Source organism: Coloeus monedula, assembly GCF_965178545.1.
Source record: "Coloeus monedula genome assembly, chromosome: 14".
NCBI classification, from domain to species: domain Eukaryota; kingdom Metazoa; phylum Chordata; class Aves; order Passeriformes; family Corvidae; genus Coloeus; species Coloeus monedula.
The window spans coordinates 2,509,082-2,527,336 of NC_138794.1; the positions used below are offsets into that span (position 1 = coordinate 2,509,082).

The 18,255-nt window shown below is 40.2% G+C and overlaps 1 protein-coding gene across 2 annotated transcripts in view; it reads left to right on the forward strand.

The window, feature by feature from the left end:
* Window positions 1–18,255, forward strand: part of SLC12A1 (solute carrier family 12 member 1) — a gene marked incomplete at both ends in the record, with an annotated part of 43,197 nt that overhangs the window by 15,415 nt on the left and 9,527 nt on the right. For both annotated transcript variants that reach the window (XM_082291020.1, XM_082291021.1), the window contains 12 exons: window positions 801–885; window positions 2,625–2,776; window positions 4,391–4,498; window positions 5,257–5,380; window positions 6,303–6,404; window positions 8,260–8,415; window positions 10,099–10,198; window positions 10,283–10,394; window positions 12,837–12,977; window positions 14,820–14,926; window positions 15,803–15,885; window positions 18,098–18,241. In XM_082291020.1, the coding sequence (XP_082147146.1) occupies window positions 801–885; window positions 2,625–2,776; window positions 4,391–4,498; window positions 5,257–5,380; window positions 6,303–6,404; window positions 8,260–8,415; window positions 10,099–10,198; window positions 10,283–10,394; window positions 12,837–12,977; window positions 14,820–14,926; window positions 15,803–15,885; window positions 18,098–18,241 (1,414 nt within the window). The remainder of the gene's footprint in view (window positions 1–800; window positions 886–2,624; window positions 2,777–4,390; window positions 4,499–5,256; window positions 5,381–6,302; window positions 6,405–8,259; window positions 8,416–10,098; window positions 10,199–10,282; window positions 10,395–12,836; window positions 12,978–14,819; window positions 14,927–15,802; window positions 15,886–18,097; window positions 18,242–18,255) is intronic.

Here is an 18,255-nt window from a genome sequence, read left to right on the forward strand (position 1 = left end):
ATAAACTCCATATTTCTATTTTGGTTTTTTACCCTGCAAGAAGGATTGTTATAAAAAGTCTGTGACTTAAAACACATTCAACAAATCTTTGATTTACAAAACCTTGCTAAACCAACTTAAGAAGAAAATTTATAAAAAATTCTTCCTAGCACAAACAAACACACCCTAAGTTGTATGGTTATCTAGCATTAAAAATCCCTTCAAAATTTACAGTGCAGATCTTTGGACTCTTACAGTTGCATTACTAAAGCTGATACTGTTGTGAGCCAGTCTGTAAGCATTGTAACCCAGCTGTATTAAATTATCTAAATTAAGTCAATACAGTGAAAGAAAGTAGTTGTTTTGAAGACCCAACTAACAATTACTGGTTGCAAAGCACAGAAGTACTACATCTGTCTTACCAATTAACCAAAAATGGTCTCATCTTGTCATCCACAAGAGTCTGATGGTTCAGTAGCTATTTACCCACTAGATCATTAAACATTAAAATAAAGCCAATTGCAATGTAAAGAGAGTTTGGAGTTCTAAGAAATGCAGAGCTCAGGACCCTCCTGTTGCTGTAAATGTGAGCTTTGCTCCTGCAGAATATCCTTCACATGTGCAGGTAGGAGCACTGCACCACAGGAGCACTGCTCTGTCTGCATGCTGGGACCAGAAATGTTGGCGCAGGTCAGAGTGATAAAAATCAACTCTCTAGGGGTATCTTCACACCACAGTGTGGCAGAACTCTCAGCAGGCAAATGCAATCAGGCTGCAGCACACAAACTCACCGTGTTTCTCGTGTCACTGCTTTGTTTAAGGACCCACAAAGTGCCATACCCCAGGGAACAATGCTGGCCATTGTGATCACCACGATTGCTTACATTGCTGTTGCAATATGTGCAGGTAAGTACAGAACTTTGGCTGCATGTCCTCACTCCTACAGTTAAGTTTGAAAGCTTGGCATGCAAATGAATGATTAACCTCACTGCTTTTTCATCCCATGGATTTATTATGTAGAGAGAGAGTAGTTTTGCTTTTACTGTATGTCAAAACAGTGGTTAAAAAAAAGCAGCAACCAGCAGAAACCAAAGTCCCTGTCTGCAGCTGGACCTTCAGGTAACCTGTATGGTTATTTTTGCATTCCATTCAGTGACAAAGGCCACCAGCATATAGTATCCATGAGTATAATAAAGATCAAAGGAACCTCTGATCAATCTGCTGATCTTCTGCTCCTGGTTCACACTGAAATTTCACATGGCTTCTGCTTGCATTCACTAGTCTTACTGAACACTCAGGAGAATCACAGGAACAGGGTAACACACATTTTGTACATTCTATGTCAAAGACAGAAATCAGTTGCCTGTCTCAAAGGAACTACACAACTACATGTTCTACAGTAGTGGAATGTGAGGTAACAAAATGGACACGAGTGAAAAAGAGACCTGTACTGAAGCCATGAACGGTGTTGGAGGATTATGCAGTTAAATTCTCATTACAAGCATACAATAAATCTCTGGTCAAGAAAAATAATTTTGCTTTTGTATTTAATAAATGCAAGAAAAAGGGTTGTAAACAACACTCTTTCTTATGAGCAAATACCTCAATACCACAAGAAAGCCCTGTAGAGAACTCCCTTTTCTGGGAGATGACTCTCAAATCTTAAATTCTATGGTTCTTGGACTTAATGCATAGGCAGAATACTTGACTCAAGCCTCAGCTCAGGCCGTTGCATTATTTAGATGAAATTTCCCCCTGCAATTAAAATTAAAGTAGTCATTCTTCACTTTCTTTTATAAATTTACTTTATATTATAAATCATTGTTGTTTATTTGAGAACATTGCTCTGGTCTCACAAGAAGTAGCTGTATTTCAGCTTCAGAGCTGTGTATTTTTCAGTGTAATACTTCTTTTTTTTTTTTTAATTCTTGTTTGTATGTTAGTTTTCTAAATAGCCACTGGGTATTTTGGGACTCTTAATGTTTTTGATAAATCTGAAGGTATCATATAAACTTACATTTTGGCCACTAACGATGTTGAGATCAACACTGCAACTTCAAGTTTTTCTTCTCACTTCTGGTGGCAAGCAAAAAAAAAGACAACATAACTATCAATAAACACAAAAAGAATATAGGTAATTTCTCCTTTTCAAAGTTTTTCTCATCATACTGGTATCAATAGGGCTATGACAATCTGAACAGTTGAGGATCTGGGTCTCTAAAGCAATTTTGTGTCCTTGTTACACAAATAGAAGGGTATGCCTAGACCTAAGACCCTCACTGACCTGTTTGCTTGGAATACTGGCACTTTTAAAAGCAGTGACAGGAGGACTAAAGACTTCTGAGTTAGTCAATTTATTGTTGATCTGTCTGCTGATTTCTGATCTCAGAAATATGCTAATCCTTATTAGTTAAGTGGCTGATTATTTTAAAAGTAACAGAAGCAAATATTTGCTTACAGACACCATGAGAATCTAAGTCACAGTACAGGGCAGTAACCCCTGCCCAACACAAAACGTTGCTCTTTGGGATGAGTCTAAGGCAGCAGTTGGACAAAATGTGTGCAGTCTAGGAGTCAAAGTGTGGCAAGAACATTCTTTCAAAGTCACAAGGAAGCAAACTAAAAATCTATCATTGTTTCCACAGCCTCCTGTGTTGTACGAGATGCTACTGGGAACGTCAATGATACAATTGTGCCTGGAATGAGCTGCAATGGATCATCTGCCTGCGGCCTAGGCTATGATTTTTCCAGATGTGCAAGTCAGCCATGTGATTATGGGCTGATGAATAATTTTCAGGTTTTAATGAGATAATATGTATTATCATATAGGCATATATTAGCATAATAAGCAATGCATGAATACATAAGTATGAACATGCAAAACCATTATTTGCAGACAACTAACTACAACAGGACAACCACTTCTATCTAAAAAACTAAAGAACGATAGGAATGATGAAAGGCAAAAATCCCCTGCATTCCACGTTTACCTTCATACTGCCCATCACTAGCCTTCTTAACACTCTGGTAAGGTCTTTATATCCTCTTTTAACAACTACCATGCAGCAGTGTATGTTGTAACATCTTCAAACTGAAAGCCCAGACTTAACAGAGACCTCAGGAGCTCCTGTTAGATGAGTAACTCACCTCACTGCTCTTGACACGTGGATGTGATTTTACCTCAGGGGTGCTGTGGTCACTGCTAAAGGGTTGTGTCACAGTACAAAAACCAGAGGTCTGACTTCTTAAAAAAAGTATCCAAAAATAGTTGAGTGAAAAATCAAGTGAGAAGTAATGGAGTCTTTCTCCTAGGCCAGAGAGAGACTGTCTGCCATTTTTATTCTTCAAAATAAAGCTTAGGCTAAGCATCAAAGTAAAGCAGTTCTGCAGCCTGACAACCACAGCTCCCAGATCTCTGTTCAGCCCCTGTGCTTCATGGCCAGCGAGAGGAATTCACCACCCACCTGCACATGCTTTTTCAACCAGTCATTTGTAGCTTTTAAAGTCACTCGCTTTTTTCCCAGCTGGCTCTGCTAAATGACAGGGCTGGGCAACCACCTTAAAAGGGATATGCTCTCCCTTTCACAGACTACTTTCCCTTCCTTCCTTGATCATTACCATCCTTATTCCCACCTCATTTCAGCTGCCCACACTCAGGACACCACTTAAAATCAGTGACCTCCCTACAGCCAGACAAAGTTTTGCTTCTTGCATTTACCTCTGCCAGACTAGAGCCAGAAAACAGCATGTCTTCATCTGACAAATCTTCAGGATTCACTGGTTTCTTTCCTGAAGTACTGCCCACACACCAAAAGCATCTGGCAGTCACATCCATTCATCTTTTAGTTTCCTTGTCTGGTGCTTCTCAACAACCTTTTCACTTCAGTAGTCACAGAGGCTGAGGGAGGCCCGACAGTGACCATCATTACTGATTGCAGCACTGCAGTTTCATCAGCACCATCAGGCATTTTCTCTCATTTTTAGCCATATTAAATAATCAAGGGAAAAAAAAACCCAAACAAAATAAAGTGCCTCCAACCACATTTCATACTTTGGTGTTTTTTCCTGCCATTTCCATTTTCTTGTCCTCTACCATCTGACTATTTACTCATCAAGTAGAGGCTGTTTCTCATAGCAATCAGTTAGTAAAGGCAGTGAGGAAATCTCACAGAGTACTCATCTGCCCCAGCAGACAGCTGCATACTTGAATAAAAATTTGGCTTTGCCTCTATTGCTTTTAACTAAACCAGAAATAATAGTATTTCCCTACTTCACAGCTGGTTTATAGCAGATTAAATTTAGAACCATGAAAAGCAGAGATGCATAGAAACAGAGCACTTAAATGGGTTTGTCATTAAAAAGTGCATCCAAATGCAAGCCTATTCGTTTTACCTTCATTTTTTTCCTAAAGGTGATGAGCATGGTGTCTGGCTTTGGTCCTCTCATCACAGCTGGCATCTTCTCAGCTACGCTGTCATCAGCTCTAGCATCTCTTGTCAGCGCACCCAAAGTCTTCCAGGTAAAATTAAACTATCCATTTCCTTATACTCAGTTTTACTTCAAAGACAAAGTTGAACTCCATATGCCAAATGTAATGTATATTTAAACAACACTGGCATGTGGGAGGAAGAGGCAGGGAAAACAGTATGTAGAATGTTTTTCAGCGGAAATAGGCAGGTCTTATCATCATACAAGGGCAATAATGCTTCTTTGGTCAGAGCTCAGCTTTGCTGCAGGAACATGGGATTCTCATGTGTCATAAATAGCTTCAAGGGTACTTTCAGGACCACTTCTGTCTTCTTGCAGAAAGCCACCCAGTAAGCACAGGAGCACCAGGAGCCCTCAGGACCATAAGATTCAGGTGCTGCCAGGTGTGCTCTAACAGGCTGTCCAGAAGCTGTCTGGGCAGCAGCAATGTGGACAGACTGGGAGCAGAGGGCATGGGACAGAGAGATAACCTGTAAAAATTACACCAAGCCACTGATTCATGCTTCAATTTTTCCCAATTTAGACTCTATTAGCTATTTAATTATCTTTTTCTTTTAAAGCACTGAATAAGCATTAAATGTCTGTGATTCTGTTTCCCATATAATAAGATAGTAGCACATTGTCTTATCAACCTTATTTAAATGTTCACATGCCACAGCAGTTGATGTACTTGAAGCACGAAGACAGATTTAACTTTTGTTTAGCAAAAGCAAGCTGCCACTCACAGACAGTGACTTCTGGTGCAAGAAAGTGCTGCTTAATGGAATTATGTGCTGATTTTCTTACCAGGCTCTTTGCAAGGACAACGTCTACAAAGGGTTGGAATTCTTTGCCAAAGGATACGGAAAAAACAACGAGCCTATCAGGGGATATGTCCTCACTTTTGTGATCGCCATGGCATTCATTCTGATTGGTTTGTACAATGTTGCACAGCTGCTATAGTATCATGTTCTGAAATCATACAAACTGGTACTATAATGTAATTAGTAGCTATGGTTTGAAGAATTTCCAGTCAGGTAAGCTCTGACATAAACTCAAGCATACTCAAATTCCTGGTAGCAATTGCATTATTCTTAATGAAGGCAAAAAGAAACCAGCAGGGATTTTAGTGACTTCTCACCACCACCACAGCCTCATCTTCCAAGACATGGAGTAGCTGCAATTCCTGTTCACTCTGCTGGAAGAGGGCAGTGCTTAGAACTCTACCAGATAAGGCAAAGTCAGAATCTTTGAAAAGAGCTTTCCAGTTTATACTGCACATAGATCTGAGGTAATTTTGAGATAATTAGGAAGCCTATTCTGCCCAAGCCTTTCCCAAGTCAGCTCTAAAGCAAATCCCAGTTTACCAGCACTGGTGAAAGAAAATCCCAGCTACCACACTCAGCAGTTGCAGGGATTTTTAAATCAGTTTTTGCAAGATTTGAAATTCAAACTGTCTTACACTAAGTAAATAGGATGTCTAGTAAAGAGAATTCAGATCCCCAATAAACTGTAACTACAAAGAGTTTTTAAAAATGCATCCATCCTCTCAATTATGTATTTAAAATTCTGAACTTTTTATCAGATCTACATCATTAATAGACAGTATGCTGAATCACAGTATCAAGTATAACCTTGCATAGCACATAATGTTATTAAAATCAGCATTAGCAGAGGTAATTCATATGAATGAAGGTAGATCAAGGTGGCCTTAAATTAGTAAGACAGGAAAATACTCAAGCTCTCCCTGGATGATAAATGCAGACAATGCTCAGATTTAATGCATCATTAGGAAACAGCTAGCCAACAATCCAGGAAACTGGTGCCTCTGTCTGACTTGTGTATGTGTCTCGCAGCTGAACTGAATACCATTGCTCCCATCATCTCCAATTTCTTCCTGGCTTCATATGCTTTGATTAATTTCTCCTGCTTTCATGCCTCGTATGCAAAATCTCCAGGTGAGTCTGCATTCAGCCATGATTTAAATATGGGCTTTATAGTCTGATCTCTGGAAGTTTTTGACTGCATGTCAGAGAAAATTGCAGTATGTGTAAAATATCTAAGCTATGTGATCTGATGTCTTATTGAATATGATGGCAGTTCATTTATCTCCAAAAGATAAAAATAACGGGTCCAGTCCTTACAATCCCAACAGTTGTACAGGATGAGAAAGGCTTTGGTGGATCCCACTGGAGCAAAAACAGCTCCTTCTCAGGGTGGCTTTTTTCCCCTCACTATCACAAAACATGGGTGGGTAAAAGCTTATGCCAACTCTGGCCAATGAAGTAAGCAAGGTATAGTGGGGAGTCATCATTCCCTTCTCCAAACCACCAGTGAAATGTACAGGGAGGTTCCTAAGCACAGTACCAGTGCTACAAGTGATGCTGCTGGGAAGGGAACGTGCAGAGCAAGAGCAGGTCCATCAACCAGCACCAGCACAGCTCTGCAGCACCCAGAAGCACAACTGTAAAGCACAATTGTGAAGCACAGCGAGGTCCTGTTCAGGGGTAACCTGAGATCCTCCCTCTACATTTGTGCAGCAAAGGAACATTCTGGCTGTCAGACTTGCGCACTGCCACAGCAGAATGATTCTCACCATCTCACGAATAAAGGGGTGACACCTTCAGGACTGAAGTCAATCAGCTGAGCAACACTGGTTTGGCACACAGGAAAGACAATTTCCTGCTTCTGTGAATTAATTATTCAACTCAAGGAGTGAGGAATACATTTTTGATTTCCAGTGTGAAGAAGCTGCAGTAGCGACATAAATGCCTGCATCAACTTCCTTCCTATGGATCTGCACAGTGCCATTTGTTTAGAGGGCAGAAAAGATGAGCACTTCTGCTAATTACCTGCACAGCTGAACAAATGCAGATCTGCTCCACATGGCCTTGGAGCTGAGTGACAATTACCTCTAGAGATTTCATCTGCGTGCATCTGACTCTACTCTGCCACTACTTAACATTTCAGATAGAACTGCAGCCATTTTTCTTTTCTCATTTCCTACAGTTAATTTCTGCCAATTCACAGTGATAGATTATAATAATTGCAAGGCTGCAGGACAGCAAATTTCTTCCCAGCAGGTCCCTCCCATTCCCTCATTACAAAGATGATCCAAGACAGAGTTGCTCAGCCTCTTCTGTGTTTTTTCCCTCTCCAAAGTCTGCTCTGTAGAACACCTGGCAGAGACCTGCAAACCATGAAGGCTCAGTGATTGCCTCATCATTTTAATTGGTAGCAGGGGATGGAATCAGTACTGCAGCTGAAGAGCAGCAGGAATAATATCTTTTTAAAGTCAATTGCAGATGATTTTATTCTTCTGCCACAAGGCCAGGCAATTTCCAGGTTTAAGACAGATGCACTTACAGTATTGGGATAAACACTCCTCTCAGCAAGCATTTAGCTACCAATAATAAGTTCTGTGTATATGCACCAAAAGTAAACAGCCACCAATTACCTGGACTTACAGGTAATCTCTTTCTGATGTTCTGAAATAATCTGAACCAGTAAACTTTAATTTTGCAAAAATACATATAAACAGAATAGCTACTCAAAGCCAAGCTGAACAAAGCAGTAGGAAAGAATGTAGAAGAAGGCCTGTAAGACCCAGTAGTTTATAAATTGAAACCTACATCAGCCAACACCTGAAAGTATCTGTTGATACAATGCCTGAGATTTTACAGGTATCTCTCCCACCCCTTCTGACAGTGCCTGAAACAAACTGTACATGAGTTTGTATGCACAAAAATCATGGATCACCATTTTATCAATATATTTTATGCTCTTCCAATTTCCTCAATTCTCTTTAAACAGGTTGGAGACCTGCATTCAGATATTATAACATGTGGGTGTCACTTTTTGGAGCCCTGCTGTGCTGCGGGGTGATGTTTGTCATCAACTGGTGGGCAGCTCTCATCACTTATGCCATTGAGCTCTTCCTATATATTTATGTAACATATAAGAAGCCAGGTAAGGCCAAACCCTACTATTATTATGTGTATATATCATGCTGCTAGACTGGATTTTAAAGGAATTAATTCTGCTTACAGAATTAGAAATTATTTTTCTGTGCTATCTTTATTTAGAGGGAAGTCTGGACCATCCCATTAAATTCCACTTTATATAATATAGATTAAGTTGATAGTCTGGTGACTGCCTGTTTAACAAGAATTTCAAGTATGGTTCAGGGTTTTCTGTAAACATTCCAGCAGGCTGGTTTATTCCCACATCTTTATGACATTTGGGCTTTTACTTGAGTATTGCTCAGAATTTTTTTCCACCCACGCACAAAACCTTACCTGAATTTTGCAGTGCTCTTAGCTGACTCAGGCAGGGTCCTGACTCAAAACGTACACCTGCTGCCCATTATACAACAAAAATGCAAGATGAATTCCTCATGAACTGATCATCCTCCAGCACCTCCCTACAATTCCCCAGTAAATCAAGACAGACGGGCCCACTTTACTGCTGGAAAAAAAACACTCAGTAGCTCAGCAAATCACAGGAGCTGTCCTCAAAAACCTGTGTGCTGTACAAGACTAGACAGTCTGGCTAGTCATAACCAGGACAAACTAACCCAGGCTCAGATTTCAATGCTAATCACGTGAATTAATTCTGCAGCAAAAAACATAAAACAAAACCAAGAAATAAAAGAGGCAAGGTTCCCAGCAATAGATGTGCTTTTATTGGAGTGAGCTTGGGACAGCAACACCTGGTGTGAGACTGTGTTATTCTTTTCTGTGTATTGCTGCACTGTTGTCTGTCCTCCCTATCTGTACTCTCTCACACCCAGTGGGATGGTCTGTGCTTCTCTCCCTGTAAATATATCATCAGCTGTAGGAAAGCACACCCACCTCAAGGCAATTGTCAAAAACATTCCAGGATTTCTGCCCTTTCCTTGTATATTGACAGTGTCCCTGATGCAAAGTACCACCTTAAAGCTTGGTGACATTCACTGAAGACAGTGTACAAAAGCCCTCTATCTCCTGCTAAGAGAGGGAGTTTTCTTCAGCACTAATTTACCAACAACTGGAGGGTTCAGAAAAAAGTAATATTCCTTAGAAAAGGAGACTGCACAAATCTCCACTTAGTTGCACTAAATATTGGCTTTGTATCTTGGCATAACAGGACTTGTTCTGCATTCATGTAGATCTCAAAGTGTAGAAAGACATTTCTTATAGGTCTCCATTGACCAAACAGCTGCACAGTAATGAGAAAATATGTATATGCCAAAACTGGGCTGGAGAACAATTTTTGGCCTATACAGCAGAACAGAGCAAACTGGAATCCAGAGTGTTCCTTCCTACTGGTTTCATTTGCCCTTCCTGAAATTCCACACCACATACATGACTCAGGGCTATCCATTTTCTAAATGGGAGAAGGATACAAAGTTAATGCAACAGATAAGAAAATAGTTTTTAAGCAGGGGAAGAACTTTCCCTACAATATTTAAATAAAGAATGAAAGTATTTACTTGCATGGGATTTTCTGCATCACACAAGCAAAGCCTATTCATTCTACTATGGTCTGTATCTATGAAGTATGACAGAATATACTCTGCTTTTCATAGAGAACACCATTGCTGATTTTTGCAGCAGAATGTGGGGAAAAGCCCATGGTTTAATATGCATTATTTATCTTTATTATATGCAGAAGTAAACTGGGGCTCCTCCACGCAGGCTCTGTACTTTGTTAATGCCTTAGACAGCGCTCTGGCATTAACCACAGTGGAAGACCACGTGAAAAACTTTAGGTAAGATTTCCAGTGAACATTAGAATGGCTTGTCCTGAATGTGTACATCAGCCAATTATATACAACCTCTTTTTTCTCCACCAGACCCCAGTGCTTAGCACTAACAGGAGCTCCTATGGTCAGGCCTGCTCTGCTAGACATCACACACACCTTCACGAAGAACAACGGGCTGTGTATCTGCTGTGAAGTGTACACGGTAAGGGAACTCACACAAACCTGCCCACTCAGCACCAGTGGGGGCTGCACGTCTCCATTACACATTCCACTCTCACTCAGCACACAGTGTTCCCACGGGTGCTGATTGGCATCTGTGCACTCCATGAAAAAGATTTGCACTGAGAATGAATTTTCTCATAAAAAACACAAAAGCTATTGGCTGATACAAAGCCTGCTGGTAAATGCCTCACTGAGATGCATTTCAAAGTCCATAGCAGGTGAACCAAAAAAATGGTTTGGAAAAAACCAAACCAAACCAAACCATTACAAGGAAAGATTTTAGGCTTAGAAAATGGAAAACCCCCAAACCACACAACACACAAAATTTGAAGGGTTACTGTCTGAGAGTCAAATTACCCAGGTTCTGTTTTCAGCTTTGTCACTGATTTGCAGAGTTGGGGTTTGGCAAGTAATTCAGCTCTCTTTTTGGTGGTTCCTCCAAAACTGTCACAATGCTAATTTTGAGGATAAGCATGCTCTTCTGAGATCTAAAGAGAGTAGCAAAGTATATTTCTAGATATAAATACACAGCAAATTATGTATCGTAGAGGATGAAAATCTAGTCTCTCATTAGGACAGAACAAAAATAGATAGGTTTGTAGTGTAAGGAGAAAATGTATTTTAAATATTACAACGACCTTTTAATTTTGAGAGAGAGAAAAAAAACCCAGCTCCTGGCACTAAATGGGGCTGCAGAATCTAGATAATAGAGTCAGTCCAGCCAAGATAATGTATTCCTCTACATTTGATGCTGCCACATTGCAGAAGCAGAGTACAGAAGATCCACACGTGATTCTTCCCAAATCAAATGAATCTATAAAGATTGACTGGTCCTAATTCCCCCCTACTATAATTATTGTTAGATTTCCCACTGCATTCAGTAAGTGTAGAACCAATCCCAACAAGATCCTGAGACTATGCAGCTTCCTAAAGTTGAGTTTCAGCAAGTTTTCTGAATTCTTAGGCACGTTTCTCTGTTGTTAGTACTTTCTATGGAGACCTGAGATTTCATTCCTGTCTATACAAAAAACCCCCAAAGACTACTTTGTTAGTATAAGCTTTGTAATTGTTTGGGGGGGCTTTCTAATTATTTCTTCAGCAACTTAAGTGAAATTTGATTTCCTTGGTAATAAAAGTGTGACAAAACGAACCATTATGAATTGTAAAATTGTGGTAAAAAGTGGATGATAAAATTCCTAGCAATTGCACTGAAGAGCAGCCTGTAATATATATCACAATACAGCAAGACTATTCAGCCATAAATGTAACACCCAGCACATTTTGCCTCAAAAGCTGACACGCTGTTAGCTATGCATAAAGTTTTGAAACACCATGCCAGAGAGAACATCTTCCATTCTTTTTTTTTTTTCCTAAAAGGCAGCAAGAAACTTTCCAGGAACATGGTGATACATAGCCCAGAAACAGGCAAAATAAAGATCACAACAGAACATAAAGATGATTTAAAGTTTACTTTTCTCTGAGGTTATGGCTGCATGTTGGTTTGAACAGTCTGAGTTTCTAGTAAAAGAGACTATTTCTGCTTTTATTCCCTGTCTTCATGTAAAATATTTTTGCGAGGTTAGTCCTCAGTCTGCAAATTCACTGGATTCCTTCTACAGCTGCAGGAACATTCCACAGGTACAAAGGAGTAGCAGGGGAGGACACGGCTGTCACCTGGTAGAAGGGTGGGACTGGCCCCTCGGCCAGCAGAAATGTATTGTGCAAGCCAGTTGCAAAACCACCTTCAGGTGCTTTCCTTAGACAGACAGGGAAGAAGGGCAAAACTTGTTTTTTCCTTGTCCTTACCCACAATGAAACTTCGACCTTATTGTTCAAGTTATTATTCCCAGCTCTTCATACAGCCAGGATCAAATTCTTCTTAAGTTATATCCATGTCTTGTGACTTGGATATGCAGATGGATTTTTTCCCATTAAATTACCAGATGGCCACTGAAAGAAAACTGGCAACAAAGGCATTTGCATCTTTAATAGTACTGCATCTACTCTTTTCTCTTCTGTCAGTAGATAGGAACTTTGACATGTATATTTAGATCTGCTGAGACTCTTTTACACAGTCAAGTCAGGGAGGGACTTTATTCACTCTGAGATGCTTTACTATACCTTAGATTTTTTTTTAAGATGTTACAATCCATAGTAGTCCTTCTTTCTGTCAGAATCACTGCATTTAAGCAGCATTAGCAGCCCCAGCCCTCTCAATATTCACATAATTCACAGAATGTGAATTATGTTTGCAGCACAGTTCTTTTCAAAGGGCTGAATCTCTGTGGACCCTTTTTGGAAATGTATTTTTCTGACTCCCTCCATTTGCTCCCACAGCAGACTAGGTAACTCCTTCAAAATCACTGTGTGATGTACAACACAAAGCCTTCTTAATAATATTTTACCGTATCATTTTTAACAGGGACCACGCAAGCTGTGTGTTAAGGAGATGAACAGTGGCATGGAAAAAAAGCAGGCTTGGCTCACAAAGAACAAAAGAAAAGCCTTTTATGCAGCAGTGGCAGCTGACAGCTTCAGAGATGGAGTCAAAAGTTTACTTCAAGTAAGCTTTTTGTTTACAGAACACACAGAAGAGTGTACATCAAAGCATCCCTTTATGTGAAGCATTACTATTTACTTGTTAAGAAGCCCTACATATATATGGATAATGTTACAGACAGAAAGGGCATTCTGGGGGTACATTTATATTCTGTCACAGATTACTTCATAAAGATCTAGTTCTGGGCTATGGAATTGTGAGACAAGGCAGACTGATTCTCTCCTAAATCAACGAGACACTATTATGAAAAAAGAGAGGCATCTACAGGGCAACATATGAATGTCTATGCAGCTGACACTTGATACACTTCAAATCAATTCCATTGTTTGGTATTACACAGCATATTAAATATCTGAGAATGTTTTGGCAATAAATGAAAACTGAAAATGTGTAATATACATTTTCTGCAAATAGCGAGAAGGTAATTTAAATAAAAACCTGCAATATTTTTCTATTACTCTAAGAATGCAGCAGATCATTTCCAACAGTCCATTTAAAATGGCCTTAATGAAAGCACAGAGACACTGTTTTCATTTTTCCCATCTCCCTCCCTATCTCACATACATGAATATTTAAACATATAGGTACTGAGGCAAAATGTAGAGAAAATTCATATCCTTTGCACAAAATACACTGCTGAAAAGACATCAGTGCCAACTGAGACAGTAGGGAGCCAGCTAAAATACTGTAAGTCACCCACTGGTGTCCTACCAGGGCTCTTTGTACACTTGCTGAATGGGCAGTACAATTGAGCAAGATGAAATGCTATTAATAAAGATCCCTTTGTTCTATAAAAGCCTCACAAAGACACTTCATCTTGGGCTTACACATTGTCTCAGTAGGAGATCCTTCTGATGTTTTTGACAACTCCTACAGTCTGATGACCTCTTCCTTTCCATTACTACTGAAGCACTACTGCCAAAGTCAACTACTGGACCCCAAATAATTCCCTTCCAGCAAACACAAGGATAACCATATCATCATTATTGTAACCGAAGGACATTGGCAACAATTACTGATCTCAGTGTAAACAGTGCTACTCAAAAAACCCACCAAGGTTCCAACAGTTTTTACCTATTTTCGGTTGGCTAGTAGTAAAAAATTGGCAAGTGTTACAACTTTATAAGCTGGTGTTTTGTGTCTCCTCCTGAAGGTTCCCAATACACTGAATAATTAGATTTCTATAAACACTGTCAGCTGAATCTAGATCTGACTTCCCTTACTTGTTCAGGTTTTAGCATCCAGAGCCAGTTTTGAAGGCAAACTAGTATGTTGACAAACCATTTATTTTTCCTGTTTATAAACCATAATTTTATTGATAAAGCATGCTCAGCAGATTTTGGATAATCATTTGAAAAGAACAGAGCAAATGAAACAGTAACAGTTTCCAAATTCAAGGCAAAAACATGCAAAATTAGGAGCCTATGCCTCCTCTGTGTATCTGAGATGTTTTAAGAGACTTCAGACCCACTTCATCTATTGAATATTCTGAAGCTGATAAAAGCTTTATGCCATTATGTTAGAATGAGCATACAAACAGTTCTTGAACTCTCTCTTGATTCCAAGTTATTGAACCATTTTAATGAGAGCATGTCAGAAGAAATGCAAATGAATGCTAATTTAGCAAAACCACACTTCTGTCATCTAAAATCATTTATAGTTGGAATGATTTAAAGCTAATCTCTCTGCTTTCCGCATGGGTATGAGCATGAAGGGCATTTATGAAATCCAATCTAGTTGTAAGTGTCTCCAGAACATTACTTCAGTTATCTTTTGCCATTACTTTTCATTTACAGTAAAAGCATGCATGTGTACCTTTCTCAAGCAGTGTTTTAATATTGTCAGGCCTCGGGCTTGGGTAGAATGAAACCAAATACCCTGGTGATTGGATTTAAGAAGGACTGGAGAAGTGCACCTGCCACGCAAGTTGAGAACTATGTGGGCATTATACAGTAAGTCAGCTCAGCACCTCCTGTTTCACTCCTCTTAGACTAGATTAATATAGACTAATTATATGGATTAATTTCCATACAGAATTTGATGTGTAGAAACAATGCAAGGAAGTATGTGCAAACCTAGGCTCACACATCCTAGCTCTGTGGCTGAAGTTATCGCCCATCAAAAAAAGGCTCACTGGCTTCCCACACCTCGTAGGATCTGCTTAGCAAACACCTGGCACCATCAGAGCTGATGTGGCTTGACAATGCTAAAGAAGCTGCACTGCTGGCAGCAGTGCTTTTGCAGAACTGTATTTTCCCATTTTTAGTGGGCAGGAGCTCAAGAGAAAAACAACCCTAATGTACAGACTAAGGGAATAAGAGAACATCATGGAATTCTTCTTTCAAGCCTAGGAGACAGAGGAAAAGCTTTGCTTCAAATCTCATGTGTGCCTAAGGCTCAGCAGCTCTGTGGGTTGGGATTTAGCTAGGAAACAGTCATTTTAAAACAGCCTTCTCATGGATGCTTGCTCAAAATTCACTTGTAAAGCTGAAGCAAGTTACAGAGCAACAAACCCCACCTCAACTTTGTTATTTCCTCAGAGAAGGGAGAAAAAAATTACCCTATGGCAACCTAGTTCCTAAAAAAGTGCTGTCTGAAAGACCCATTTCTGGAATAGCTGATCTGTTCCCATGCCCAATCACACCCTTTTTTTAAAAGAGGGAAGATAAGCTAAGTACTACAAATTTATCTGGGGCAACTCCTTCTGCAGTTTTACCTAGTCTGCCCTCCCTGTGAAAACTTTCACTGATCTCTTCAAAGTAGCTTTCCTCATTGACATGCACGATGCAAAATCCTGTTTACTCTTCTTTTTCTTTCTTTCTTTCCAGTGATGCCTTTGATTTTGAGCTCGGCGTAATTATCGTCAGAATTAGCCAAGGATTTGATATATCTCCGGTCCTTCAGGTTCAAGGTATGTAGTGACTTGACAGCTGAATATCTATGCTGGTTAGGTGCACAGCATAAGAAGGACTCTGACTGACACTCCTAAGAGTCACCATCTGGTTTCTAGAATAGTTCCTACGCTCATAATTTCCACAGTTTATCCTTCCTTGTGCAGTTTAAATCCTGCCTGAAATCCTTGCTGATCACTGGCAGTGACAGAAGGAGTACAAGCCTCACACATTAAGTAGCTCTGCACACCAGAGAACTCAACTCCCAAAGCAGTTCCAGCACAGGCACAGACTAAAGCAGTGAAATCACATTGTGCCACAGCAACCAGTTACTCTGCTGCATGTTTCCTTCCTGGTCTTGGCACGCCTTCCTCCCTCTGCCTACCTGGTATCTCTGGGACTGGCAGGAAATGGGAAGCTGTACTTTTGGTACCATCTCTGAACTCTTGAGCCCCACAGAGTTCCCACCCACGCAAAAATCTGGAAGCCGCAGGAAACATCAGTCCTCTCTTTCACCTTTCCCTTCACTCTTCCTTAGGCTAGCAGTGCGTATCTCAGGGGGAAAGGGAAAACCTTCCGCCATACCACAGCCACTCCAGGAGACATGCCATCTGGGTGGCAAAGGCAGAACAACTCTCTGGGTGCTCAGCAGGACAATTCTCCCCCTTGTCCCAGCTGGCGCTGGCGCTGCGGGGCCCGCGGCTCTCTGCTGCCGCCTGCTGCCCGCGCCGCGCCCCGCCGCCCTCCGGCCACACGAACGCCCCGCTCCGCGCTGCCACGGCAGCACGAGGCAAATGAGGTGACCGCCAGAAGCAAATCACCTCGCGGAATTAAAAGGTGCCAGAGACGCTTTTAAGGAACAAGGGTAGATGAACACTCACTCAGCACTGGCAGCTTGATGTGCACGGAGACCCACGAGGCAAAACTACAGGGAGTCAGAAAAAAATTCCAAAACAATCAAGCTTTTCTTCTCCCCCTGGTGATTTCTGAGAGAGATCTGCCTGTCTCTGCTTGATGCGAGTCACGAACTGAGTGCTCAAAATATACAGTCATTGGAACACCTGTAAAAATACACTGAAAAACAACTCTGCAATCTTACAAACGAGCAAATGTTCTCCAAGTGTTAAGACACAAGGAGTTAGAAAGGATTAAGGGGGGGGGGGGGGGAGTAGCCTCAAATAGAAATATTTTGAAGCAGATACAAAGTCATTATAGTGGAAAACAATGATCACTGTATTCTCTTATACTTGGTACAGCATTCTGTTCAATAGAAAAGCTGAAATTTTAGTTTGAGCAACCATTAAGTTCATGGCTATCACCATGTCTAATAATCAGAAGTACGTGACTGTCATTGATTAAAAAGTAAAAGAAAGTACATTATTTCTGTTGGCAACTGAGAGTGCTAACAGAGCATGTCTAGCTAGTGTCTAGCTAGTGAGGGTTTATTTTACTTTTTTAACACAATGTCTTAAATGACCTTACCTCATATTTAGTTCATGTATTACTCAAATAGAAGCTTTCCTTATGAAAAAAGTTTTCTGCAGGCAAATGCCTGGATCACATTAATTAGTGCCTCACCAAAATACATTCCTCAATAACACATGATACCTTTTTCTCAGCAGAAGTCTAATATTGCTAAGATGAAATTGTTCTTTTGTATTACTAAGTTCACAGAATTGATTAGCTAAATCTTACATCTTTGCAGCAAATGCTCAAAAAACATGAAAAATATTTCAGCATAGAGAATGACTGTATATTCAGGATCCATACTTATTTCTGAGAATCTCAAAGTACACACCATGAGACTTTGTTCTAAGAAAAGAGACCTCAGCTTCCTCAGTGTAGGAAAACAGCTTTCCTGTCTTTTCAAATTCTTGGCTAAAGAAACCAACTAAACATCCACAAAAATAACTCAATAAATAGTATCTCATGTAACTAAAAAATGTCATAATATTGATTTTGATTTGGAAGAGACAACCTGAGAGCAGCTGGCACACCCCAATGCTGTAGGCACAGGCACCCTAAGCTAGGGCTTCCTGAGGTGAATTCAGCTTCCTTCTCCCTACTGGTTTGCAAAGAAAAAGCCTTTTAAAAGAATTTTTCATCCCAGGAGTTTTACATTGTCTACAAAGTACCACAACACCAATTACATCATCACCATTAGTTCAGTAAGGGATTTAATTTAAAAGATACCAATGTGTTACCAGTTCTCTTACTTTTTCTAATATACAGAGGAATTAGAGAAGCTGGAGCAGGAGAGATTGGCACTGGAAGCCACCATTAAGGAAAATGATTTTGAAGAAGGGAAAAGGGGCATCTGTGGATTCTTCAAAAAAGCCAGCACACTCAGTATCTCGAAACATGAAACAAAGAAGGGTAAGTTCCAAAAT